Source organism: Corylus avellana, chromosome ca6 (assembly GCF_901000735.1).
Source record: "Corylus avellana chromosome ca6, CavTom2PMs-1.0".
Lineage (NCBI taxonomy): Eukaryota > Viridiplantae > Streptophyta > Magnoliopsida > Fagales > Betulaceae > Corylus > Corylus avellana.
Window position 1 is genome coordinate 4,171,222 of NC_081546.1, and position 27,435 is coordinate 4,198,656.

Below are 27,435 nucleotides of genomic sequence, written 5' to 3' on the forward strand. Positions count from 1 at the left end.
ATGGACACAAATTGAACAAATCTCAATCTCAAATGGGTAAAGTCTCATTTCCTAGACATCGATGGTCAGTAGACCAAACTCATCCAATATAATAAGAGGACACGTGAAAAAGGGCGTGAATAAACATTACAATTTACACGTGCTTTTTTAAATTTTATGATTGATTAATCTACCATCTCAAGAAGAGCAGATCTCGAACAATCTACAACTTTAAAAATTTTTTTTTTTTGAGGAAGTGGGAGACCAGCTCCCTCCCTCCGTCTCTGATTGTCCTGCATGCCCCAACCGGTGATTGATGTGACCGTTGGTTGCAATGTTGTATTTAATGGACACAAATTGAACAAATCTCAATCTCAAATGGGTAAAGTCTCATTTCCTAGACATCGATGGTCAGTAGACCAAACTCATCCAATATAATAAGAGGACACGTGAAAAAGGGCGTGAATAAACATTACAATTTACACGTGCTTTTTTAAATTTTATGATTGATTAATCTACCATCTCAAGAAGAGCAGATCTCGAACAATCTACAACTTTAAAAATTTTTTTTTTTTGAGGAAGTGGGAGACCAGCTCCCTCCCTCCGTCTCTGATTGTCCTGCATGCCCCAACCGAATATATATATATATAGTAAATAATAATAAAGAAATAATTAAAAAGAAGAAAAGAAAACCTCCCAGGTGTCTACCTAACTTACAACCAACGTTCTAGTGTTGTTATATTATATATATATATACAAAAGTAGCTGATAACAAGCATTCAACCAGCCAACCTAAATTGCTAATTAACCATATATACTCCATATATAAATAAGAGGATACCTTTCAAAGAAAGTTCAGTGAGACAAAAGTTCGAACAGATAGAGTGAATCAACATTCAGCTGAGATGATGGGAATGCCTTCAGCCTTTCTTGGACTTCTGCTTCTCCATGGGATGTTCCTTGTCTTGGCTCAAGCCACCGTCCATTACCATGACTTTATTGTAAGAACCAGTATCTGTCGTTTTCCTGTCCGTTAATGCTTTTGCTAGCTAGCTTGTTTCTTTTTTGTTTTGGTATATATATGAATGCTTCGTGCTTGTGTGATATATATATTCAGTCCAATTTTTTTGAACTTTTTTTGGTTGATGTCAATTATATGTATCATGTGTAGCTGAAGGAGACCAACTTTACGAGGTTGTGCAGCAGCAAGAGCTTGTTGGTCGTAAATGGAAGCCTTCCAGGACCAGTGATTCGGGTAACAAAAGGGGATACTGTGTACGTAAATGTCCATAATCAAGGAGACTCTGGTGTAACTATTCATTGGTAATAACTCTCTCTCTCTCTCTCTCTCCAACTCTAAATAAATAAGAGAAATACTATATTTATTTCATTTTTTTACACAATCTTTTAATAAAACGTGCGTAAGAAAAAAATATTCATTCCTCTGATCTCTGAATCGACTACAAAAAAATTGGGATTTAGTGACGTGTCTACAGTACTGGGTTTTTTTCATACGTCACCAATTGGTGACATGTTACTTCATAACACGTCACCAAGTTTTTTTTTAGTGATGTGTCAACTTTGAATGGTTATCAACTTGAAAAAAATAAAAAATATTAAAAAATAGGTTCGAACAAGGAAAAAATAAAACAAAAAAATTGAAATTAAAATTAAAATAAAACAAAAAAAATTGATAGATATTCTCTCGGAAGCAAATCCAAAGGGCATATATATATAGACCCATTAGCAAGCAACTAAAATGACAATCAAAGAACAAAAATATGTAGAAATATGTTTTTTAACGAAGGAAATATGCAGAATATTTGTTTGGTTTAACTTTAACAAATATTTGTACGTACAAGTATAGTATTAACGGGCAAAATAAATATGTTTTGTGTTCCAACTTCCAAGCATCACTTTCACTGGCTCTTAGTGGGATAGTCGTATAACCCTTCGCTCTAACTGTAATTCCACTTCTTTCAAACCTTATTTGCCGCGAAAAGTAGGTGGGATTGGGTGGGGCATAGCATAACACCAAACAAATTAAATAAAAAATAAATATATATATATATAGGTTATTAGGTTAAATATCGGAATAATAAAAGATATAAAATATATAATATAATAATATTAAGAGTGTGATTACCAAATACTATACCATACACTATACAGGCACGGAGTGCATCAGCCAAGGAATCCATGGTCGGATGGGCCAGAGTTCATCACGCAGTGCCCAATAGCGGCAGGATCTAACTTTACTTACGAGATCAGTTTTTCCGATGAGGAAGGAACTCTCTGGTGGCATGCCCATAGTGATTGGACACGAGCTGGTGTCCATGGTGCCATTGTTGTTATGCCCAATAAGGAAACTGGTTTTCCCTTTCCCCAGCCCGATGGAGAAGAGATTCTCGTTCTTGGTAATGTTTTGTTCTAAACTATGTTTTCAAAAATTTAACTTTAGAAATTTTAATTTAACTACATGCATGTATAGATAGACTAGATCTGTACGTATCTAAACATTCCATGATATATTATTAATTAATTATTTTACAAATTATTTGATTAATTTGTCATTTGAATGCAATTCTTTTTTCGTACTTTCAGGATCTTGGTATAAGGGTGACGTGAACGAGGAAGTTGCTGAGGACCTGGAAGACGGCGGCGACACTCCTCGCTCAGATTCTTACATCATCAATGGCCAACCGGGAGATTTCTTGCCTTGCTCTAAAGGTACAGTTATATTAATTATACGGTTGTTATGTGACAATGAATATAATTAATTGTTGGGATAAATGTAAAATCGGTCAATGTGATCGGTCTAAATTACAAATCATTCTATGTGGTATAACAAATAATTTATAGACCTCTGTAGTTAGCCTAAATTATAAATCACTCCATGTGGTATAACAAATAATTTATAGGTTCTCATGGTAGGCTAAAATAATAGTTTACTCCCTAAAATCAATTTCCGTTAAGTAACTTAACAAGATCATTTACTATGTCATGTCATACTGCTATAATAAATTAACTTAATCTCTTTTATCCCCAAAATTTTACTTCATGCGTCACTCTCCCTTATTTTCATCTTCCTCGCCACAATTTGTGAGCATTTTGCGAGAATTTGACGGTTGCATTTTGTGAAGCGGCGGACAAAGATGAAGATGAGGGAGGGTTAAGGACGGGCTAAAATTTTAGAGATATAAGAGATTATGTTAATTTATTGTATGTAGCCGTATGCCGTGGAGTAAAGGCTGATGTATAATCTTAGCTGGTGTCGTAAAATGATGTAAAAAATCATAATTGTCATTTATGAAAGTAAGAAATTAATAATAACATGTACGTGTTGCTTTTTTTTTTTTTTTTGTATGACGTGTCAAAGTGACAAATTTTGTTAGTTTACTTAACGGAAATTGATATCATGGAGTAAACTGTTATTTTGGCATACCTTGAGGACATATAAATTGTTTTTTATACCACAATGACTGGTTTGTAATTTAGGTCAACTACATGGACCTGTAAATTATTTTTTTTACCACATGCAGTGATTCGTAAGTTAAGCCAACCACAAGGACCAATTTTGAATTTATCCCTTAATTGGAAAAAAAAGAAAAAAAAATTGAAAAAAAATTATTGTTTTGCAGAAAGTACATACCGTTGGCAAGTAGATTATGGGAAGACCTATCTTCTTCGTTTAGTGAATGCAGCCATGAACGCAGAGCTGTATTTTGCGATTGCCGAACACAACCTCACCGTGGTCGGAATGGATGGATCGTACGTCAAAGCCGTGGTCACCAGTTCTCTAATGATAACTCCGGGACAAACAATGGACATTTTGGTCACAGCAAACCAGTCTCCTCACGATCGCTATTACGTGGGAGCCAGACAGTACGACACTGCTCGGGCGGATGTCACAGACTACGACCAAACAAATGCCACAGCAATTCTTGAATACACCGGCGGCAGCTATGATCCCGCCATAAGTCCAATTTTTCCCACCAACCTTCCGTCATACGAGGAATTCGGCCCTGCATTGAACTTCACGAGCCGTCTCCGGAGCTTAGCCGACCAAGACCACCCGGTAAATGTCCCCAAAAACATAACCACCAGAATGTATATAACAGTTTCTATGAACAACGCTGTTTTCGAGTACGACGGAGCTACCGAAACAACTCTTGCTGCCAGCTTAAACAACGTCAGTTGGCTTAACCCCCCCACAGATGTACTGCTTGCCTACTACAGGTACGTTATAGAAATCCAATCAAAGTTAGTCCTTTTGATTTACCTAATTTATAATTAGCTCCCCTTGGTATTAAAAAGAACTCAAAAGTCCATGAAATATGCCAAAAAGATAATTTAGTCTCTACAGTCAAATTTTGTCAACTAATTTAACAAATTACGTTAGTGTGATACTGACCTAAATAGAACAAGTCTTACAATTTTATTGGCTCTAACGTTTCACGCTATCAGAATCTCTTAAGATAGCGAACATAATTTGACTGTAAGGACTAATTTTTTTTTTTTTTGGCATACCTTAAGGACCTTTGAGTTCATTTTGATACCATATAGAGTTAATTGTAAATTAGTTAAATCACATAGATTAATTTTAGATTTTTCTCTTTTTAAATTGCTATATATTTTTAAATCTCAAACCATAAAAAAAAAAAAAAAGGATTGAAATAATGAGGAAATGAAAGCTTGAATACACATGCATGCAGGAACATAAGTGGGATTTACACGACAGATTTTCCGAACTATCCACCAGATTTTTTCAACTTCACAGCAGATACTGCACCAGATTATACGACAGACACAGTCCAAGGGACCAAGCTGAAGGTTCTTGAGTATAATGAAGAGGTGGAGATAGTTTTTCAGGGTACCACTGTGTATGATGCATCGGAGGATCATCCAATGCACCTCCATGGCTATACCTTCTATGTAGTCGGGACGGGTTTGGGGAACTTCGATAATGAGACTGGCCCACTAGGCTACAATTTGGTTGATCCTCCTAAGATGAACACCGTTTCTCTGCCTAAGAAAGGATGGGTTGCCATTAGATTCAAAGCAAGTAATCCTGGTATGTTTCTTATAGTACTTTCTCTTTTAATTTCTTTTTTAATGACGTGAAACCTTCGATGTATATATACACACACACGTACGGAAGGCCACTTTGTGACCCATCCTTGTTGGGTACTCGGGATCAGTCGAGCGAGGGCTCGAACAACCTATCTCGTGGTATTAACTAAACGAGTTGACCATTCGATGTATTTAATTTTGTCTAATCATGTGCACTAAATAGAAAAATTGTTGCAGGAGTGTGGCTATGGCACTGTCATTTGGATCGACATCTAAGCTGGGGTATGGACACTGTTCTTATAGTGAAAAATGGGAACACCCCCGAGACAAGCATCAGAGAGCCCCCTCCTTACATGCCTCCATGTACGGCCGATTCATCAACCATTAGGCTCCGACATGCTGGCAAATCAAATAAAAATAAAGTAGACATGATTAATTAGGTAGTTGGATAGCGATATGTTTTATTTATAAAGATCGTAGTTTTATTGTAATGAGTTGAATAACTTATCATCATAATTACTATTAGAGCAAGATTTATAAAACTACACATTTCTCCTGCAATTGACTTATTTAAATGCTAAGAAAGGTGATAGAAAAGAAACTTGTAGTTAGAATTTACCATTTTTCTTTAAATACGATCAAAAAAAATTCCTTCAATTCATTTGATTAAGCTAATATTTGTCTCACATGCTAATGCACGTGAGAATCATATATATTTTGAATAGATATCAATTTAATAAATTAAATTAGAGAAATTTCCTCGAAAAAATTTACCCTTTTGTGGCTACTATTTGATCTGCTTGTCAGACCTGCAACAATTAATACATAATCCAACAAAGATTATGCAGCTTCCCTTCAAACCCTGAGCAAAAGTTAGTGTGACGTATTCACATGGATTTCTAACTTTCATAGACTCGCAACTAAAAGTCTAAAATGCCAACCAACCATAATATAGTGATTAAATTTCTAACTTCCATGCTCAGAGACTCAGAGCACCTTGTACGTTGTAAATAGTGATTAAACTCAATTAATTAATTAAGTGGAATTTTAGGTTAAAAAACACACACACACTATTTTATTTGTGTTTAATTTAAAAATAGAGGGTGGACACCAAGATATCATCAATCTCCGAACATGGTTATTTTAATTCAATTTTCTCAACATATATAAAGCTTCTATTTATTTATGCATAGTACACCGTGAACTAATTGCTCGCTTCTTAAGGTTTTTAACTTGTGTAGAAAATAAATTAAAAATCATGTTGATCAATAACTTATTCCAGTTCACAAATGGTAGCTTAATCGGCTAAGAACTATGCATCATGAAGCGGGGGTCATTAGTTTAAATCCCCCTCCTTTTGTGCGGACATATATATATATATATATATATATATATATTCAACGTCTTGATAACTCAAACAAAATAAAATGAAGTATTCAGAATTACCGGTATATTGGCTGAGTATAGGAAAAGATAATGGAAGTGTGCATACATGAGGAAGCTACCTCCCATCCATTTTGTAGGCTTACCATCTTAAACTGATTAGGTGATTAATTTTTATTTATTTATTTTTGACACGGCCGCATAATGAGAGAGAAAGGGAGAAAAGGGAATTCGAACTTGGGACTACCGCTTCATGAGGCATGGCCGTCAACCGATTAAACTACCCATTATATGATTAGGTGATTATTAGAGGTAAGGAATCGACATAGGAAATAAAGTATGGAAATAGTGATTTTGGCATGGAAGTTTTCCAACACAACCAATCCTAATAATTAGAGAAATAGTTGGTGTCAATATTTTTTTCATCTCATCTTACAAATCAATAATTACATTTGTGGACTTATGTGGACCCCACAAATCTAATGATTGATCTATTGAATTTGTAGGAGAGTATGGGCACCAATCATTTCTCTTTAAGAAGAGAAAATTCTCAACTATAGGAATACACTGGTGATCTATTGAATTTGTAGGAGAATATGAGAGAAATATGGGCACCAATCATTTCTCTTTAAGAAGAGAAAATTCTCAACTATAGGAATACACTGGTGGTAAAGATCTACAAAAGAAGAGAGAGTTGGAGAAGAGAAACCATTATGGAAATGAATACAAACTATTATGGAAAGAAATTATTAGGAGATTACAATCAGAATAAATGGGTAGTTTCCATATCCAACAAATTGAGTACTCTAATTTTCATTTGCACCAGATTGACCTAAAAACCTTCTTGCTCATCAAGACCAGTGTTACACTGTTTCCCCACAAACTTATAACTGTTTTCGGCCCTACCATGCACAATTATGAAGACAATTAATGAATCCTAAAAGAAAAAATAATAATAATGACAATAATAGTTATAAGACAAAATGACAAAAGAAGATTTGGGACCGCATTGGAAATTTTGATTACAAATCCTCATACAAAGCCTACTTTTAGACAAGTTATAAGGGGGAAAAAGAGGACAAAAATATGAGAAGGAACAACAATAATTCGAAGTGAGCTCCAATTGGTAGTAAATCAAATTCTATAATAGTTTGACCCCATAATTAAAACTGTTAATTTTTAACATGACCCATAAATCCTACACAAATCCAACACGAAATTAATGGGTTATGATTGCAGAGTTTGACCTCTTTTACTAATTAAATGAATCGAGTTATAGTTGATCAAATCCAATACGCAAATATGAATTACCACCTCTACCCAGAACTAACTAAGAGATGGTCATTTTGACACGAAATGTTAGTCATAGTCAGGACTATCCAACAATCGTGGAAGGACATGCAACATGCTTGAATTGGTACCCAACCTATAGATGGATTACACGTATATGGCACAAAATTGGTGGACGGTCAGGCATGCCTCATCCTTATTGGCTACAGTGACAACCATCAGATGGATCAATAGTAGTCACAAGTCAGCAACTGAAGTTAGTAGTCCTGTTCTGTTTCATTTGCAGTTTGACAAAACTAATAATAACATGTTCACTTGCAAAATTTTATCTAAAGGGAAATGCAAGTTAATTTGCAGTTTCCATTTAGAATAGATCATTTAATACGATTCAAAAGAACACATTTTTAATGCGTGAGAACAGATGTCTAAAGATTCCTTGATCCTTGTCAAATGAAGTTTGGAAGAAGTTCTGTATGAAATAATGTTCATCCTTAAATGGGTGCATGTGCCACATGGTAGTTTAATGGATCTCATTGACAAGGTAAAATGCTATATCATTCCTTGCCCACCTTTTTAAGCAGTGACATTTAGTGCTATTACTGGGACATTTCATATATGTCAACTTTCTTTTATCTCTTCATAGATTAAAAAAAAAAAAATTGTACAAAAGAGTGATGAACTATAAGAAGTTTTTTTTTTTTTTTGGATAAGTGTTGAACTAAAAGTTACAATCCAAATCCCAAAAGAGAGTCAAGAAAAGAAGTGGGAATACTGCCAAAGATAGCTATCCAATCATACAACAACGATCATAACTCAACCATAAAAAGCTTGACATGGTTAATCTTCTCCCACAGTGAGAGAGAGGGACAGGATGCATAAAAAACAGCTACTGTGCTTCTCAAACTTTCCTTTCCAACTGAACAACAAATTAACAACTTTTTTTGACATCACCCATTGATCTGTACATAATTTTTTTTTTTTTATAAGTAATGTCGGAATGCTCAAAGCTTTGACGATTGTGAGTGAGAATTGATTCATTTGAAGAAGTTGGTGCTACAAATGTTGTTTTCATGGAAAGTGGCTTGGCCTATTCCAACTACTTCTACTTTTTCTGAATTTCTAGATTTATGCTCTTCTTTCTCTACGAAATAGGGGTTTCTTGTATACTCTCTGTGTACATGGGTTGCGCCCCTCTGCGCGTTTCTTGAATATATATTATTTATCAAAAAAATATATATATATCAAAAGCGCAGAGGGGTGCAACCCTAATACACAAGGAGTATATAAGAGAACAACTAAGAAGAAAGAGAAAAGGGAACAAGGAATTCTGAAAAGCTAATAACTAATGGAGCTAAAAAAGCAGTTATCCAAGTAAAGAAGGAAAAAAAAAAAAACGAAATAGGACTTGAGCTCCTCTAAGGTCCTCTCTTGATTATTAAAGTTCCTATTATTTCTTTCCCTCCATAGGCACCACATAAGGCAAAGAAATGCCATCTTCCAGCCGGTCACACTCTGAGAGTTACCCCCTATCACTAGCAAGCAAACAAATCCTCCACTCTATTAGGCATAACCCAGGAACATAAATTGAAGACCAACAACCATAACTCTCTCGTATAAGAGCAATGAAGTAGTAAATGATCAAGTGACTCACTGCTTGATTTTCACATTAAGCAGCAATCCACAAAAAGTAATATTCATTTTCAACAGATTATCCACAATTAGGATGTTTCCAAAAGCAACTTCTCTTAGAACTTTAGCGTGCCAAATACTCTTCCAAGAAAATCACCATAGGCCCTCTGAATATCTTATAAAAAGAATGGATACCAAATATACAACGGTTCAACGTTCAAGTGATCCTATCAGCCATACTGCTAAATAGAAGATTAGAATCTAAAATATGAAAAAGAAAATCGACCTATCTGATTTCCTGATTGTAAAAAACACGTATAAATCTAGGATCCCATGCTAAAATCATCCACTTTAATCTCAAACAAAACTAGATAGAAGCATTATGCTCAGCTATGAGGAACAAATCGAGGAAATAGATTGTTTGACTCAGCATCCTCACACCACACATCTACCAATTTGGACCCTCGTGTCATCTCTTACCACTAACTTAAGAAACCTTAGATGTAACGACTCAGGAAAAAACGCTAGCCATATCTACGCTATCACCCCAAAATGACTAGTCAATTTGGAGCTTCCCTAGAATTCATTATAAAGCCCAATTTCACCTAGTAACTAGGCAATGTGGGACTTAGCACCCATGATTATCTCTATAAACCACCCACTCTATGTGGGTTTCTTCTCATCTTCCCAATATGGGACCGGAGTGTTACAAACTCCTCCGCTTAAACTCCTGACGTCCTCGTCAGGTCCACGTCATGCAGTGCTCCAGTACCACATGACATGGCGTTACTAAGTAGCTCTGATACCACTTGTAACGACCCAGGGAAAAACGCTAGCCATATCTCCGCTATTACCCCAAAATGACTAGTCAATTTGGAATTTCCCTAGAATTCATTATAAAGCCCAGTTTCATTTATTAACTAGGCAATGTGGGACTTAACACCCATGACTATCTCTATAAACCACCCACTCTATGTGGGTTTCTTCTCATCTTCCCAATATGGGACCGGGGTGTTACATTAAATGTCTCTCAAGAAGCCCAAATGCTTTCCACAGATTGCACCATGAGGCCTCCTTACTACTTATGGCATCCACCTTCCCCATAAATACCCATATTTCACACACCTTACATGTCGCTAAGATGATCCCCCTCCACACCATAATGTCATAACCATTTCCCCAGCAATATTCATTAATTTTAAGTCCAAACTTTCTAAATCTAATGGGAAAACAGAAATATTCAAGTCCAATTAATGAAATTAAATTTTTTTCTCCTATTCCACCCAAACTCCCCATGTAAATTCTGCAATCTTTTACCACATGAGTTGGAAAGGTGAAAACTTAAAGAAGATAACTAGGGAAACTAGATACCATACTTTTCATGAGAGTGTGCTTTCCTCCGTTAGACATATATAATTTGTTCCATCCTACCAAGCACCTTCCATCCTCTCTACAATAGTGTCTATGTAAACTTTAATGAAAAGGAGATTTGATAGCATTTATCCACGTACGGTAGGGTAGCACAAAACAGCAGCTCATTGAACCATACTGAATCTGTAGACCAATAAACTCAAGTATCTAAATACTCTCCAATCTAGTAAAGGAATAATTTTAAGAAAAAATCATTGTAACGGCAGACAAAATCCTTAAGCCTCCATAACTATAACCAGAAAAAGTTAAACGAGGAAAGGGAAACAACTCGTAAATCTAACATAGGCAACACGTTTATAGTTGATCTTAAAACCTACCATATTATTCCAACACAGGTGCATAAGTACATGAGTAATGCTATTTAGTAGATTGTTATAAGAATGTCATACAACTTAATGATGTGGCAGTAAAAATTAGTCATTGGATACGTACTTGTCTGGAGTTTTGCGTATGTACTCGATTGGATGCCGCAAGAGAACACAATATTACATGGGATCTTGTAAAGACTCTTGAGATGATGTCAGCTTAAAAAATAGCATAACAATGTAGGCACATGTAGTAATGCTGAAAAACAAAAAACAAAAAAAATTAATAACCAGATTTTTGAAAAATAACAAAGAGCTGGATGACATAATAACCATTGGAATTCCATCAAAAGATTGCAAGTGTCATAAACATGATAAAAGTAAAGAACGAAAACTCATTCACAAGTTTACTAGTTAAGCACTAACACAAAAGGCATATAACCAAACTTACAGTCTGTAAAGATGTAAAGGAATCAAAGGCTCAGTGTCAAATTTCACCTTAGATTGGAAACCAAGAAATGCTAATAAAATATGAAATAAAAAATATTGAGCCCGAAATTGCAATCGTAGTAAAAGGGACAATAACAAATGTGAAATGCTTCAAAAGAATAAAGCAAACTAAATACATGCAGAAATGAAGCAGTCAGAGTAATGTAATAACATGAATTTCTATATATCACATAATGATCACAAGTTATCTAAAACATAGGAATAAATACAACACTGCATCTCATAAATCATATCCAATGTATGCAGCACTTCAGCATTACGAAATAATTTTTTCCATCTCACGTATTGGCATTGCATCACTTGATTCAACATCCAGAAAGTTATAATGTTTACATAAACCTGGCTTAAAACGAAGACCATGAGAACAAGAGTGAGGATATTTTAATAGTACATTTTGGAGAGAAAATCGAAGGATAAATAGCACAGGAGGAAAGAAGGAAAAATAAGTCAATAAAACAGAAAAATCAACTAAAGAACATAGCAAAATAATTAGTCGTGCAGACCTGTCGTCACAAATTATGTGGACACTAAAATCGTAACTTTTTTCTAAACAACAAATAGACTTCAACAGATTTAAAAGAGGACAAGAGACATACCTGCCAAAGCATACTAGCAGAATTATCCAGATTATTGCACTGAGCCAGTTAGATTCCCTGTAGAGAACCCATGCCTGAAATGGTAGATTAGTATATGAGTACAAACTTTGATATACCATAAACCTCTGCAGCAATTGAAGGATATGCAATAAACAGCTAGTGATTGAGCAAAAACAATAAACAAAGAGATGATCTGACAACTTGAAACTACATTGACATAACATATGCTGACTAAGAAAAGTTCATATCCACACTATGATATAAAATTTGCCATCTTGCAACCTCCTCTACTGACCCAAGCATGTGCAATAGGGGTGAGTATCGGTCGGTATAATCGGTTACGGTATAAAAATTTCACTTTCGTTTTCCGCCCCGACAAAGTCGGTTAAGTCGGTTAATTAACCAACTTCTACCGACCGAAATTATTACCGAAACCGACAAAGTCGGTCGGTATCGGTCGGTAAATCTCGGTTTGGGCTGGGCCTATTTTTTGTATTGGGCCTACTGTACATATCTGTTTTTGGGCCGAATTTTCTGATTTTTAGGTTAAAACTTTGATCAGTTGATGGGCTTTGAATTTGAAAATTTTTTGCTGTTAAAAAATTGATGGGCTTTCAATTTTAACATTGTTTGCTTTTGAATTTTGTTATTTTTTCTGGGTACTGCCTCTCTAGCCAGCTTACTTTGGTAAAAAAAATCAAAGCTTTCAAATGTTTTTTTACAAGTAAAATTTCAATTATAGGTCAAAACTGAAATTTGATAGTATTGTGCAAAAACGATTTTTCCTCTATACAAAAGATTTGTTAAAACATCCAATATTTTTCAATCTATAAATCAAATAATAGAACAAGCAAACATAAAGATAATAAGCCAAAGTTGCCAAACAAATACCAAATAACAAGCAAACATATATATACATAATATCACATAATAAGTAAAAAATTCCCCAACAATTCCAATCATTATAGCATCAATGAAATAATCAAATAAACAATCAAGCAAATATATACACAATATCACATAATAAGCAAAAAATTCCCCAATGGTTCCAAACTTCCAATCATTATAGCATCAATGAAATAATCAAATAAACAATTAAACAATCAAGCACATATATACACAATATCACATAATAAGCAAAAAATTCCCCAACAATTCCAAACTTCCAATCATTATAGCATCAATGAAATAATCAAATAATCAATTAAACAATCAAGCACATATATACACAATATCACATAATAAGCAAAAAATTCCCCAACAGTCCAATCATTATAACATCAATGAAATAATCAAATAATCAAATAATCAAACAAACAATCAACTAATCAAGCAATCAAGCAATCAAGCACACACAAATATGAAGAGTTCAAAACATAAACTCATAAACAAGTTAAGCAACTAAGTAGTCTAAATTCTAAAGGAAACCAACACATAAACTAGTTTTACAAAGTAGTCTCAAAATATTAGTCTTCTCAAAAGATCATAATTACTCCCAAGCTTCCCAAGCAAGTCAGCAACAACCCTAACAGCAGCCCATTAACCTTCAAAAAGCAAAGAAAAAGAATATATAAAGTTAATAAGTAAATAACCAACAAGTAAATAGCCAATTAATTATATCAACTAAGAAAGTCAATAAAACCAACCAAACAACACCATGTGACATGTGAGAAAGTCTCAATCCTTAATTGGCCTCGTCAACATTAATAATATTGGACATAATTTCTACCACAAGAAAAACAAGAAAAACATTAGAAAACTTAGAAAATGGAATTAGAAACAATTAAATTATTCAATGAAAGAACCAATTAAGTATATTTGAAATTCATTGTAGTAAGTAGAAAATATTAATAATTTAATACCTAAATCTAGCTTGTAGCTCTCGCCATCATCAACCTTAGACAAGAATGTGTCACGCAAACTAACGGGAGAAGATCTCAACCAATTTTGCGTACAAACAAGTGCCTCAACTGTTTTTGGAGCCAAAGAACTCCTAAATGGATCAAGCACACGACCTCCGGTGCTAAATGTCGATTCTGAGGCAACTGTGGTCACTGGAATGGCCAACACATCCCGCGCTACCTTGGAGAGGATCGGAAACTTTGTTGAATTAACTTTCCACCAATTCAAAATATCAAAGGTTGTACTTGGTGATTCAACATCCTCCAAACAATATTGCTCTATCTCAGTTTTACAATCCATCAAATTTCTTGATGCTTGGAATGAATGAAACTCACTTAAGAAGTCGGCATCGTCGTCAAATGAAACGTTCTCGGATGATGTTGAAGCATGACAATGTGGAGCCTCTCGACTTTGTACCTCATCATTGACACTCATCATTGGCACATTTCCCCTAGTGCCCACATATTGGTCAAATATATTATTTAAGTCCTCCTTCAATTTATCAACAAGATTTTTCGCTAGCTCATGTGAAAGGTTCATTTGACACCAATATTCAAAAGCAACCAGTTTGTACCGAGGATCAAGAACAACTGCCACAAATAACAACCGGTTTATTTTCTCAAAGTTCTCCCAATATTTGTCATATTTTACTTTCATCTGCCTAGCCATAGCACTCACCAAAGGATCAGGACTTCCAGCATAATTTAGCACTTGCCTACGAGCACTACAAAGTTGTTGGAAAAACAAGTTTGCAGTTGAATACAATGAACCAGAAATTTTCATAGTGACATCATAAAAGACCTTCAAAAAATGTACAAAGTGACGAACATTGTTCCAATCATCCTCCTTGGGAGGCCCCAACCCCTTTCTTCCCCCAACAGTTCGATTTAAATAACGCATAAGAGGCCCATCTTCCTCTTGCAAAAGCTCAAATGCTCTTCTATACTTCTCTGCTACCTCCAACATGGAATAGGTTGAGTTCCATCTAGTGGGAACATCAAGGACCAAGGAGGCCTGACAAACAACCTTTTGTCTATCTGCACAAGACTTAAACCTTTCTAGTCTTTTGGGGGAGGACTTCACATACCTAACCACATTTCGGACCCTCTCAATTGAGTCATGAGCATCTTTTAAACCCCTTTGCACAATTAGATTAAGAATATGGGCACTACATCTCACGTGAAGAAATTCATTAAAACAAATAGTGTCCTCATCGTACATTGTTCGTTGTTTCAACCAATCTAGTGCCTTATCATTGGCGGAGGCATTGTCAACCGTAATTGTCAAAAGCCTACTAATGCCCCATTCTACTAAACACTCCTCCAATGCCCTCCCAATTGTGATGCCCTTATGATCCGACACTTGACGGAATGATAACAATCTTCTATGCAATGTCCATTTATGGTCAATAAAATGTGCAGTCACACACATATAATTAATATTTTGAATAGAAGTCCATGTGTCGGTGGTCAAGCAAACCCTTTGATTAATTGTCATAAACATATGCTTCAAATCACTCTTAGTCCTTAAATACGCTTTCACACAATCCTTCATCGTTGTAAAGCGAGAAGGAATGTTGAAGCGAGGCTCAACTACTTTCATGAACTTCTTAAGCCCATTTCCATCCACAAACATAAAAGGTAACTCATCCTCAATAACCATTTCAGTAAGTGCAACCTTTATTTTTTTCTCATCATACTTTGCAATCATCAATGCATTACCCTCCCCCTTCTTAGCCTCAAAGGTAAACATTTGTTGACTCTTACCTTGTCTAGTCTTATGGATCTTATACTTTGGGCAATTATTGACATGGTAAAGCATGGAGGAGATCCCATTAATTTTAGGGTGACACTTGTAAGCAGACCCACAATAATTACAATGGGCCATAGGGTCATCTTGGGAAGAACTCTCATCCCTAGTGAAATGTTCCCAAGCTGCAGATGGTTTGGACATATTTTTTGGTTTCCTAGGTTGTGGTGGACGACCCCCACGACTCCCATGACCCCTTCTAGTTCCTACAGAACTATCATCCCTTACACCACTACTTCTATGAACATCCCCAGACTCATATGCAACATCTTCAACTTCCATGGGAGTAATTGGAATATCAAGAGATGGAGTATGAGAAGCACCACTTGATGTAGTCGGTGCTGGTGAAGGTACGGGTACCGCCGCAACAGCAGCAGGAGAAGACATTTCAGTAGCAGCAGCAGGTGAAGACCTTGCAGGTAAAGACTTTGCAGAAGCAGCAACAGGTGAAGACCTTGCAGGTAAAGACTTTGCAGAAGCAGCAGCAACAGCAGCAACAGCAGCAGACTTTGCAGAAGCGGGTGAGTCTTTCGCAGAATTGGCAGCATGAGAATCCATCTGTGAGTCATTCATATAATGAGAAAAAAAACCCTCAATGATAAGTTGATAACCCTTTCCTCTCTTAAATTAGAAAAAAATATATATATAAAATCAAACAACCAAGCAACCCACTTCAAAGACAAGTGGACCTCACTAAACTTCACATCTACTTCAACCAAGTCTAAATTAGTAATTGCACTTCACTAGGATTTTAATTTTCAGCAGTGGGTTTGCATTTCCATTTTCCACCACTAGTTTAAAATTTTAACAGTGTGTCGTTTTCTTCTTAAAGGCTATACTCATACTCAGTTATTCACAATTCACAATCACAAACACCTGACTCGTAACTGAGAGTCTGAGACAACAACCGAACCTGCATGATTGTCAGTTTGTCACCCAGGGCATCATCTAAAATGATGAAATGGTACCTATTATTCACTTAGTTCTTCTTCTTACTGCATCCTCTATGTGGTAATAATTCTAGTCAAATTATTTTTTTTGAAAACAACAAAAGTTATCACTTGAGCAGTTGAGCATGAAGTATTGAAGTTCTGTAACACCCAAGTACCCAACCCAACTACCCAAGTAAAGATCTTTAAAGAAGAACAGAAAAGTACAAGGTGAAAAACATTATTAATCAAAAGATTGTTTTTTTCCTCAATATTGTTTCCTTCGTTTACAACTTTACATCATTACATGGGTTTTAAATATAAGATAAATAGTTAACAATCAGGTAATCAGAACTCAGAAGCATACCTCGTTTTCGTTGGGAGAAATGGTGAACTGAGAAGACGACCGACGTCAGGGACCCAAGACAGACAGCGACCTTCGATGGCTAAAAGGCGGAGTAGTGGAGAGGAGGCGAAGAGATGAGAGGAGGGGACAGTGACCTTCGGCGGAGCCGCGGAGAGGAGACGAAGAGATGAGAGCCTGAGAGGACTGAGGAGGGTCACAGACTCACGAGGGTGCGCTCAGTGAGGTGAGAGGTCTGAGACTCACTGAGCTGCGGCGCTAGGGTTGGGAAGTTGGGAACTTGGGGGAAATGGGTTAGGGCTGAGAGGGTTAGAAGATATATATATATATGCTACTCAAAACGGCACCGTTTTGAGTAGACATATATAAGTTTTTTTAATATTAATCAAAACGACGTCGTTTTGAATGTCGGTAGGAGTCGGGTCGGTAATGGCGAAAACCGACTTCCAGAAAATCTATACCGCCTGCCAACCGAAATATTTCGGAAGAAGGAAATCCCTGCCGCCTTCCGTCTGTCTGCTCGTCGGTGCCGGTCGGTCTCGGTCGGAACTCGGTCGGCACTCGGTCGAAACTCGGCACTCGGTGAATATGCTCACCCCTAATGTGCAACATCCAGATTCAAGAAAGCTCACCAGCGAGTTAAAGAAATAAAAGGAAATTGAGGAATTGAGAAGGAAACATACCGCCAAAGCTACAACGTTGATATAGAAGTCAACCAAGGTTGCAGCCATCCATCTGCATTAAATTCCCAAAAAAATTAATTTATTTCATTAGTTTTTAAGCTCTACTAAATGACTCTGATTTTGCACTTGCGTCTGTTCGACTAAAGATCGAACAAGCAAACATGAAACAAAGCAAGCTAAAGTCCAAAACAATCTCATGCTGATCACACACATGTAAGCTGAGCATACGTGAAAATGGTATGCCAACTTTAGTCTTGTTGAAGCAAAAGATTAAAGATATGAATAAAATTGGTGTGTGTCATGTGTGAGGGAGAGAGGGAGAGAGAGAGAGAGAGTGCGGTGTGAGGATGTCTTTGCGAAAAGGAAGACCATCAATGTAGATGGTGAAGATGAGAGTGACCACCATAATAGAGCCCAACAAGATGAACAGAGTTTTCAACCCGTTCACCGAAGAATTCGCCATTGTTTTCCCAAGAGTCGCAGAGGGGACGACGAAACAGAAATGCAGCAAATCAATCGCGCTTTTATTCCCTCTTATCCCACTTTCCATAAGAGTGCCACATCACCAATCGCTAACGTTTTCAATCACTAAAAAAAATTAAAATAATTTTTAAACACTTTTATCGACCAATAACAAGTGTGTTAAATTAATAAAAATATGTAAATAGCATTATTTTATTCACGAAGAAATGGGCGCTATTGCAAATTTGTGTGGGATGGCTAAGCTCCCGTCATCATTCATGCCTGGACACAACAGCGCCACGTTGTCGTTGCTTTTTTGACAAACGAGCTGACTTGGCAATCTACACACACGGCTTGCCATTTGTGGTAAACTAATTTAGGTTTTGATTTTATAAAAATATATAAAATTTAGAAGAAATTTTTAATTTGTTGTGTCTCAATCTTAGCAGGTTTAATTCCAACTAAACTATATTTTATTGAATTTTAATGTAATGATGATTTTGAAAACCAGTTATGGATGTGGAAAAATGAGTGTGGATAAGTAGGAGTATGTGTAGCACTAACTCATCTAAAAATCATTATTTTAAAAAGTAGATTAATCTCAATTTTATAAACATTGCATTCATATAACTTTTAATAACTCCATTTTTATCATTAATAAAAAAATCAAATATAAGTTTCAAAAAACAATTAAAAAGTGAGACCATGATGTACATTCCATGCTAATAAGGTGTGGGTTCACGTTGGTAGATATGGGACACAGCTGGGCAAGAACGGTTTCAAAGTCTTGGAGTTGCATTTTATAGAGGGGCAGATTGCTGTGTTCTAGTTTATGATGTTAACGTGATGAAATCTTTTGATACTCTTGACAACTGGCACGAGGAGTTTCTTAAACAGGTTCTTGATGCCGTACTTGATTCTTTAATTCATTGTCGCTCTGAATGATTTGCTAGCTACCAATTTATCTTTTTTATGCTATTCAATTTTATTTCCTAAAATATATTATTTAAAAAATGGTTAGGCTCTCGTTTAAATTGATTGCCGTGTTTCAGACTTTTACTTTTTTATTTTTTTTTTATTTTTTAAATATAGATAAACAGAGAAATATTATAAAAAGCATAAGGCACCCCTAAATTGATTGCCGTGTTTCAGACTATTAGTTATCATTTGAGGAATTAGAATGTCCTGAAGAATCTGAAATTTTTTTAGTGGCAGCATTCACTTAATAATAATGTAAGAAAAACTGTTAGTTAAATGTTACTTTGGCTTGTAATGCTTGCTTCACTTAGTTTATTTTCTAGTCTCTCATAGCAACTGGTTCAGGCAAAAATGTTTGAGAGGGATAGAAAGAGAGACCATAGCTTTTTAGATTTAGCTGCTGTTGCAATCGCAGTTCCGCTCCTAGTCTTATTGTCTTTGGAAGATAGACGAGCTGCACGCTTACACTTTACTCATAAAAAAGAATGTAATATTGTCTCAATTGCAGGTGTATTTTATTTATTAAAATTATATTGTAATACTTGTTGGTTAACTGACACATTAAGATCAATTATGTTATACATGATTATATATTGTGCTTTAACATATTTGTAAACATGTGATTAGACCATATCAATGTTCAATCTTTACATATACTTTAGTAGAGCTTGCATGCATGCTAGTGTTTAATGTTTTCTATAATGTATATGTCGCTGCCACAAATCTTTTAGACTCAACAACATTTGTGGAAATGAGATTGACATAACATATGTAGTAATGAGTCATTTGTTAGAGAGGTTTAGGCAATGACATTGGAAACTGAAAATTTCAGACATTTTAGCTTCCTTTTCGAAATGTTAATTAGTTTCATTGGATTTCAAATGTCTCATTCTTTTGAATTTTAGCTATACATTTCTCAGCAGGATCTTGCACCTCACGTCATCATGACACTTCTTGATTACTTAATTTCTTCTTTTGCACCAGGATTCTTCCATTTTTGCATTTTATACTTTAGAGAGTGATTGATTTCTTCATTTCAAATTCAGTTTAACTCTGTCTCATTGGAATCCATGGGCCTCAAGCCCCTACCCTGGTTTTGAAGAAAATAAGTGGGTGGTTTACATTTAAAACTTTCATCCAAGCATGCACAGTAGATTGCCAAATTCTAAGTTAAAAAATTTCATTTGGTTTGTGAGTTTTGAAAGCTAAGGAAGATGATGCTTTTATTCATTGAAGCAATGCCATGGATGCTTCCCCCCCCCTGTTTTCACTTGCCTTTTCTTTTCTTTTATTATTATTATTTAAAAAAAATTCCAGGCTTTACACATTGAAGTGTTGCATGAATATGTTTGTTTCACATTTTTTATTCTTCCACCATCTTTAAATACAAACCACATGCTTTGTAGTGGTTAGCTAGAATAGATATATCGGTTCCATCATGCAAGTTGACAGCCATTCCAACATTAGTTGATTGCATTTTTGGAGTTGATTATTTGCACTTCTATAATTTGTATAATTTGCAAGTCTATGATCATATTTCTAGTTTTCATGACTTTTTTGACCTCTTTTCTTTTTTTGGATAGGTGTTTCTATTGCATATTTTCTGTGTACTTGAGTGCACCCTTTGGTTTTTAATGAATATCGTTCACTTATAAAAATACAAAAAAGAATTAGGCTATGACTTGTGGCTTTAGTTTTTCAAAAGATGCTTATATATCTTTTCTTTTTGAATGTTGACATGGTTTCCACTTTCATTGTTGTCCCAGGCAAACCCACCTGACCCAAGGACGTTTCCATTTATATTGCTTGGAAACAAGATTGATGTCGATGGTGGGAATAGTCGAGTGGTGAGGATATACAGTTACAGTGCTATCTATGTTTCTTTGTTCCTTACATGGTGGCCTAAGTATCGTCTTTCCAGGTTTCTGAGAAGAAAGCAAAGGAGTGGTGTGCTTCAAAAGGCAACATTCCTTACTTCGAGACATCAGCCAAAGAGGATTATAATGTTGATGCTGCATTCTTCTGTATTGCCAAGACTGCTCTAGCTAGCGAGCGTGAACAGGACATGTAAGTTTATTTTAAGGGTTGATAACTTTTTTTTGGATTAGTTTTGCATAATATCTTAATGTTTTAATGTATCAAACAGTTATAGGTTTGAAGAATCCCATGGAAGATATACTGTACTGGTAACATTTTGATGTTATGACAGTCAGAAGTTTTGAGAAAAACATGAGTTTATTGGAACTTCTACATCAGTCTAACAAGGACATGATCTTTTTAGGTACAATTATGAGCAATTATAGAGGTGAAAATTGAGGGCAAGGAATATGAGATCTTCACATTGAAAGATCATTACACTCTGAGTGCCTCTAAGAGGATCACTTGTGCTACATCAAGGGTGGGGTCCTGATAAAAATACCCTCCGAACTTAAAACCTGTGCCACATCAGATTTCATGTATTCAAAATGAGAATTAAGATAATTTAATTAAACAAATTAAAGATTTTATGCTTTAACTACCCATCGTCTTTCATAAGATCTACCAACCACCTATTGTTTGCCAACAATACCTTGGTTTTTTGCGAGGCAAACCCAAAACATCTCCATCATTTGCATTGCCTTTTCTTATGCTTTGAAGCTGTCTCAGGGTCCTAAATTTGGATTTGCATTTAATAATACCATAGCCATAGGGTAGCATTTTCAATTTCCTTTAATTAATGTTTTTCTCTACTTATATTCGTCATGTTAAAATGTGGGGATAAGACATTGTGGTTTGTGTCTGCCAAACTTAATGTTTGTTATTTGTATCTCTAAAGTTGTGTTAGATGATTTGAATTTGTGTTCAAGTGATTGATAGCTGAAAATATTCAGGAACTACTTGGGTTGTTCAGCAATTGTGTTTATTACATGGTATATATGCTAATTTATCAGCCATTGCATTAGTAGATTGGAGCATTTGTGGGATCCATCTTCTCCTCTGTTCTGTTGTACCAGTTAATGTATTGTAGTGCAACAAAGCATCGGCTTTTATTTTTTCTTTTTATAATTTCTGTGAAATGTGAACCCTCCCTCACAGATATCACTGAATATGTTCTGCACTTATTTCTGCTTTTGGTGTTATATTCTAATATTATTCAGATTTTGGAGCAGACCATGAAATGCATTCGTTGACCTATTTTAAATTGCAGATATTTCCAAGGACATACCAGAGGCTGTTTCGGAGGCTGAGCCCAGGGGTGGTTGTGCGTGCTGACCTGGTTTTGATTGCGGCTTCGTTTTTTTGTGGTCCTTTTGATTCATACCATTTTTTTTTTTATTTTGTATGCACTGTATTCCTTGGATTGGTTTACCGCGAGTTGTTCTAAGCATAGATTAGGAAATGAATGCTCCATTTTGTAGTTATCAAGTCCTGCTCCTGGGCGTGAAACTGTTAATCTTAATTTTTGGGTGTAGCTACTCGTTGTGGCTATTATTGAGTGATGATGGTTGTGTCATTTCATTTCTTCAGCTGCCCAGTTGTTTCACTACGGCAAGCTTGTTCCATTTTGTTGGACGTAATTTCATTGAATTAGATTCATAAGAACTACTAAATGCAAGGAGATCTTTCTTATTTTTGGAGATCCACCCAAAAATATGGAGTCAAAAGGCTTCAGAATAGTTAAAAGAGTTGTCAGGGGTCAATTGTCAAGGAGAATGGCTCCGGGGAGGATCACATCTTGGCGAAATGCCAATCCTCCTAGTTTGAAAGAGAAAAAATAGTGAAGTTTTGAGAACGAGAATCATATATATATATATATATATATATATATATATAGTGCCATCAGAATTTCTCCCACTTGAAATTTTTATTTGGCTTTTTTATCTAAGAGCAACTCCAACAGCTAGCTTAGCTAAAAGAGAGATATTAGCTATATTTAGTTTTTTTTTTTTTTTTTTTCTTTTTTTAGCTCCTAACAGAATAGCTTCACATTAGCTAAAATACCTTAACTGTTACAGTGAATAGCACCAAATTGCTATTCACTTTGGTACTATTCATTATAGCACACTAAATGAATAAAATATTATTTTCAACTATTACTTTTTTTTTTTTGTTTATTGTTTCGGTATTCTCCTCATTTTCACTCAAAACCATTTCTTCTTCTTCTAGCTTCTTCCTCTAGCTTCTTCCTCTTCCTCAACACATCTTTCAAGCCAACAACATTTATTTTTTCTCTTTCACACAAATTATTTCTCTATCCTCATCTATTTTCTATTTCCTCTTTCCCTTCTTTTTGTTCTTCCCTCCCTTCTCTCTATCTCTCTCCTTTATCTTCTTCTATTGTTGTGTGATGGGTTTGAGCTCTCTCCACTCTCAAACTGTTACCATTGTGAATGAGAAAGAGCTAGAGCTGGTCCTTACCTTATAAGAAAAAGTTTCTTCACCCCAATATATTTATTTATGTTATTAATTTTAAAAATTAGTACTTGTATGTGAAATGAATGTTCTTCATATGTGTTTATTTTTGTTTTTAAGAATAATTTCTATATATATGTTTATTTTTCCCTTTAATTAAGTGTTGGCAATAATATAATAAAAAATGAATGAGAAATAATATTTTAAAGCAAGTAGAGAATAGAATAGAAAATTTATTTGAGTGTGTAGTAAAAAAGCAATATAAAGAGTTGTAATTTTTCACTAGGTAAAATACCTATTGCAGCACGTGGCCTTCGCTCATAATAATGTACCTATTAATATTTTAACAGCATGAAAGCTGGATCCTCATAGAACATGAGTGGTGGTTGAGCTTCCAAATGGCCATGTTGTCCCCATTGACTTTTGTTGTTTGTTTTAATTAACTCTCGAGTCCATTAATGCATAATTATACGTAGCTTTTACCATTTGAAAACGTGTACAAGAAAAAGCAAATGCAGGTGCTTCTTGAAAACGTACCTACCATCTTAAAAAAAGGGATGAGGATTAAGTATGGTGTGGTTGTTGTTGGGTCGCCTTCCTCCTCCCATTTTAGGCTTTGTGTGGAAACTACAACAAAGATAATGCATTAATCTTTGCATATTTAAGGAAATGATTTAATCCCCCCTCTCTCTCTCTCTCTTTGTCGCTCCTTCTATTTTATGTCAAATGTCTTTAATGGAGAACACAGTGGGCATGCAGTGTCTCTCTGACTCTCTCACATTATTATCTTATTGTTGCAATTTCGTGTACCAAAGGGAAGTAGCATGACGTGGTGAGCATTGGTGATAAGTGTTGCTTTTCGGTTTCGAGTAAAGAAAGATAAGGTAGTCACTACAAAAATATTGGGATTTTGTGAATTCCCAAAGGTAACGTGTTTTTGGATATGTATTCCTGATCAGGAATACATGGATATGAATGCGTAACCCTTTTCATTTACACTTTGTTCAGTTTGTTTGTTTTGACATAAAATGATTTATTATTTTTTTATTTTGTGTATTTTCAGGCGTTTGGTGGAATAAAAAATAATAGTCAACAAAAAATATTTTCGATTTGAGCGAAAAAAAACTTATTTAATATCCATAAAATGGTTTCTATATTTGAAAATCGTGAGTCATTTTTCGAGTTTAAGCATCGCTTTCTCAAATCAACAAACTTAGCTGGGGCTTCGCCATGACCCCGCTAAGACTTCATCGGCACCCATCGGGACATCGCCGGGACACAATCGAGACACTGTTGACACTCGGTCGAGCCATTGCCCGAACTTTGCCAAGACTTGGTTGAGACACTACTAGGACCCTGTTGAGACCTAGTTTGTACATTGTCAGGACCTCGGCCGGGACATTATTGTAATTTAAAGTTTAATATATATATATATATAATTTGTGATTTTCCATACATTCCAAACATGCTAAAAACATTTTCCGACATAAAACATTTTACGTCGAATTGTCGAAACAAACGGAACTTTATTTGCAATACTATAACACATGTGTATGTCATGTGGTGCTAACAATACCACATGACATTACTATGTGGCTCTAATATCATTTGTAACGATATAGGAAAAATCGTTAGTTACATCTGTGCTATCACTAATCACATACCATCTAAAAAAAAAAAAAGGAATTATCACTAATCACATACCATCGGTTCGGATGAACGTTAATAAAATGGGTCATCTTTGACGTGATAAAAATGTTATGATCCCAAATTAGTACCCAACAATCTAATTAAAGATTTTTGGATCAGTGATTATAGCATGTTTGGGATTTTGTCTGAGAAATAAAGTTTTTAAGTCAAAAAACGCTTTTTGGTAAAGCTTTATTTTTAGGCTTTCGCCAAAAGTACGTTTTGGACATTTTTAGGCTTTTTAGACCATTAAAAGTACTTTCAATTATTTTTACCAAACGGTTACTTTTTTCTTCAAACGAGCTTTTTAAGTGTTAAACACACACTCAAACAGGCCCTTAGACCCTTAATGAGATCCATTGTCTCAATGCCATTAAAACGAAAATTGTGTAACACAAAGAAAGTGAGGATTTGTAAGAGTCCAATTTCAAAGGTGTTTTAAATTAAAATGTAAAGAAACTTGATCTTTGGATTATGCTAATTAAATTAATTTACAAGCTGGCCGGCTGTACTTATGTTTGGGACCATTGTTTTTATCTCACTGGTTAATGAAAATGACACATAATGTTAAGATTTCCCAGGATCAATCAATTAATTAATCAACCGGCTGCTTGAGAATGTAGATAATATGTAGGTGTGGAGGAGGAGGAGCCAAATCTTCCTCCACAGAGCCAGCCAGCACACGGAGTCAAGTGGGTTTCTCCAACTAAAATTCCAACCATCCATGACGCCTCGCCACGTTGCACCAGATATATATTAAACTGAAGCAAATAAATATTACGCATGCAGCTTATTATAAAATATAGGGGCAAAATTGTAATTTTAATTTTTAAAAGACAATTTTACCCTCCAATTTTTTCCTAGACAAAGATTCTCTCTTTTTTTTTTTTTTTTTGAAGTGCTCTTTACTTCACTTGAAATATAGATCGAAGATGCATTTTATATATAGTCAGAATTTTTATAAACTACATTTTGTCCCATGAACTACAATGCCTAGGAATTTTTTCCCCCATTAACTATCAATTGTAACACCCGACCCTATAAACTACTATTTTATACCCAAAACCTCAATTCCGTCAGTCAAAAGCGGTATCTTAGATGGTTTATTTGTCACTTTGCCCCCATGAATTACAACGCATTGTCACTTTGACTGTCTGAGTTAACGCCTTTGACTAACGGAAAAGGGTCTTTGACTGACGGAATGGGATTTTGGGCACAAAATAGTAGTTCATGGGGATTGGGTGTCACAGTTGGTAGTTTATAGAAGTAAAGTGAAAATGCGTTGTAGTTCATGGGACAAAATGAAATAACAATGATACATTACTCAAGAAAAAAAAAAAATTAAAAACCAGTTCATTAATTTCGTAACATAGTATATTGCATAATTATTTCTTGTAAAATTAGTAAGCAACATACACTCCTTATCAACTTATAATTTAGAAAAATAATACTTTATTAACCCATTTTTCAGTAAAAGTGACACTTTATCAACCTGTGATTGATGTGACTGTTGGTTGAAAATTAATTGCAATGTTGTATTTAATGGACACAACTTGAACATATCTCAAATGGGTAAAGTCTCATTTCCTAGACATCGATCATCAGTAGACCAAACTCATCCAATATAATAAGTGGACAAATGTAATTATTAATTAATAATATCATAAACAAGAAAGATTTCATGAAAAAGGGGGTGAATAAATATTACAATTTACACGTGCTTTTTTAAATTTTATGATTGATTAATCTACCATCTCAAGAAGAGCAGATCTCGAACAATCTACAAACTACAATCTCTCTTTTAATTTGTGTGGGTTGTCCTGCATGCCCCAATAGAATATATATATATAACAACACTAGAATGCTGGTTGTAAGTTAGGTAGACAAGGTTTTGTTTTCTTCTTTTTAATTATTTCTTTATTGAAAAGAAGCTGATAACAATCATTCAACCAGTCAACCTAAATTGCTAATTAACCATAGTCCATATATAAATAACAGGATAAAGTTCAGTGAGGCAAAGGGCGCCTGAGA

The 27,435-nt window shown here is 35.2% G+C and overlaps 2 protein-coding genes and 1 pseudogene across 2 annotated transcripts; 2 read left to right on the top strand and 1 right to left on the bottom strand.

The window, feature by feature from the left end:
* The first annotated feature begins 850 nt into the window (after positions 1-850).
* LOC132183696 (putative laccase-9) lies at positions 851-5,589 on the top strand. Its single transcript, XM_059597074.1, has 7 exons — positions 851-980; positions 1,151-1,302; positions 2,152-2,396; positions 2,584-2,709; positions 3,621-4,218; positions 4,695-5,053; positions 5,290-5,589. The coding sequence occupies exons 1-7, from the start codon at positions 885-887 to the stop codon at positions 5,490-5,492; spliced, it is 1,779 nt and encodes a 592-aa protein (XP_059453057.1). The 5' UTR covers positions 851-884; the 3' UTR covers positions 5,493-5,589.
* An 8,291-nt stretch (positions 5,590-13,880) lies between these two features.
* Positions 13,881-16,465, bottom strand: LOC132184006 (zinc finger BED domain-containing protein RICESLEEPER 2-like). Its single transcript, XM_059597484.1, has 2 exons — positions 14,059-16,465; positions 13,881-13,921 (listed from the first exon to the last, which is right to left on the bottom strand). The coding sequence occupies exons 1-2, from the start codon at positions 16,463-16,465 to the stop codon at positions 13,881-13,883; spliced, it is 2,448 nt and encodes an 815-aa protein (XP_059453467.1).
* Positions 16,466-17,629: 1,164 nt separating this feature from the next.
* LOC132184007 (ras-related protein Rab7-like) lies at positions 17,630-22,660 on the top strand (annotated as a pseudogene).
* The last annotated feature ends 4,775 nt before the right edge of the window (positions 22,661-27,435 follow it).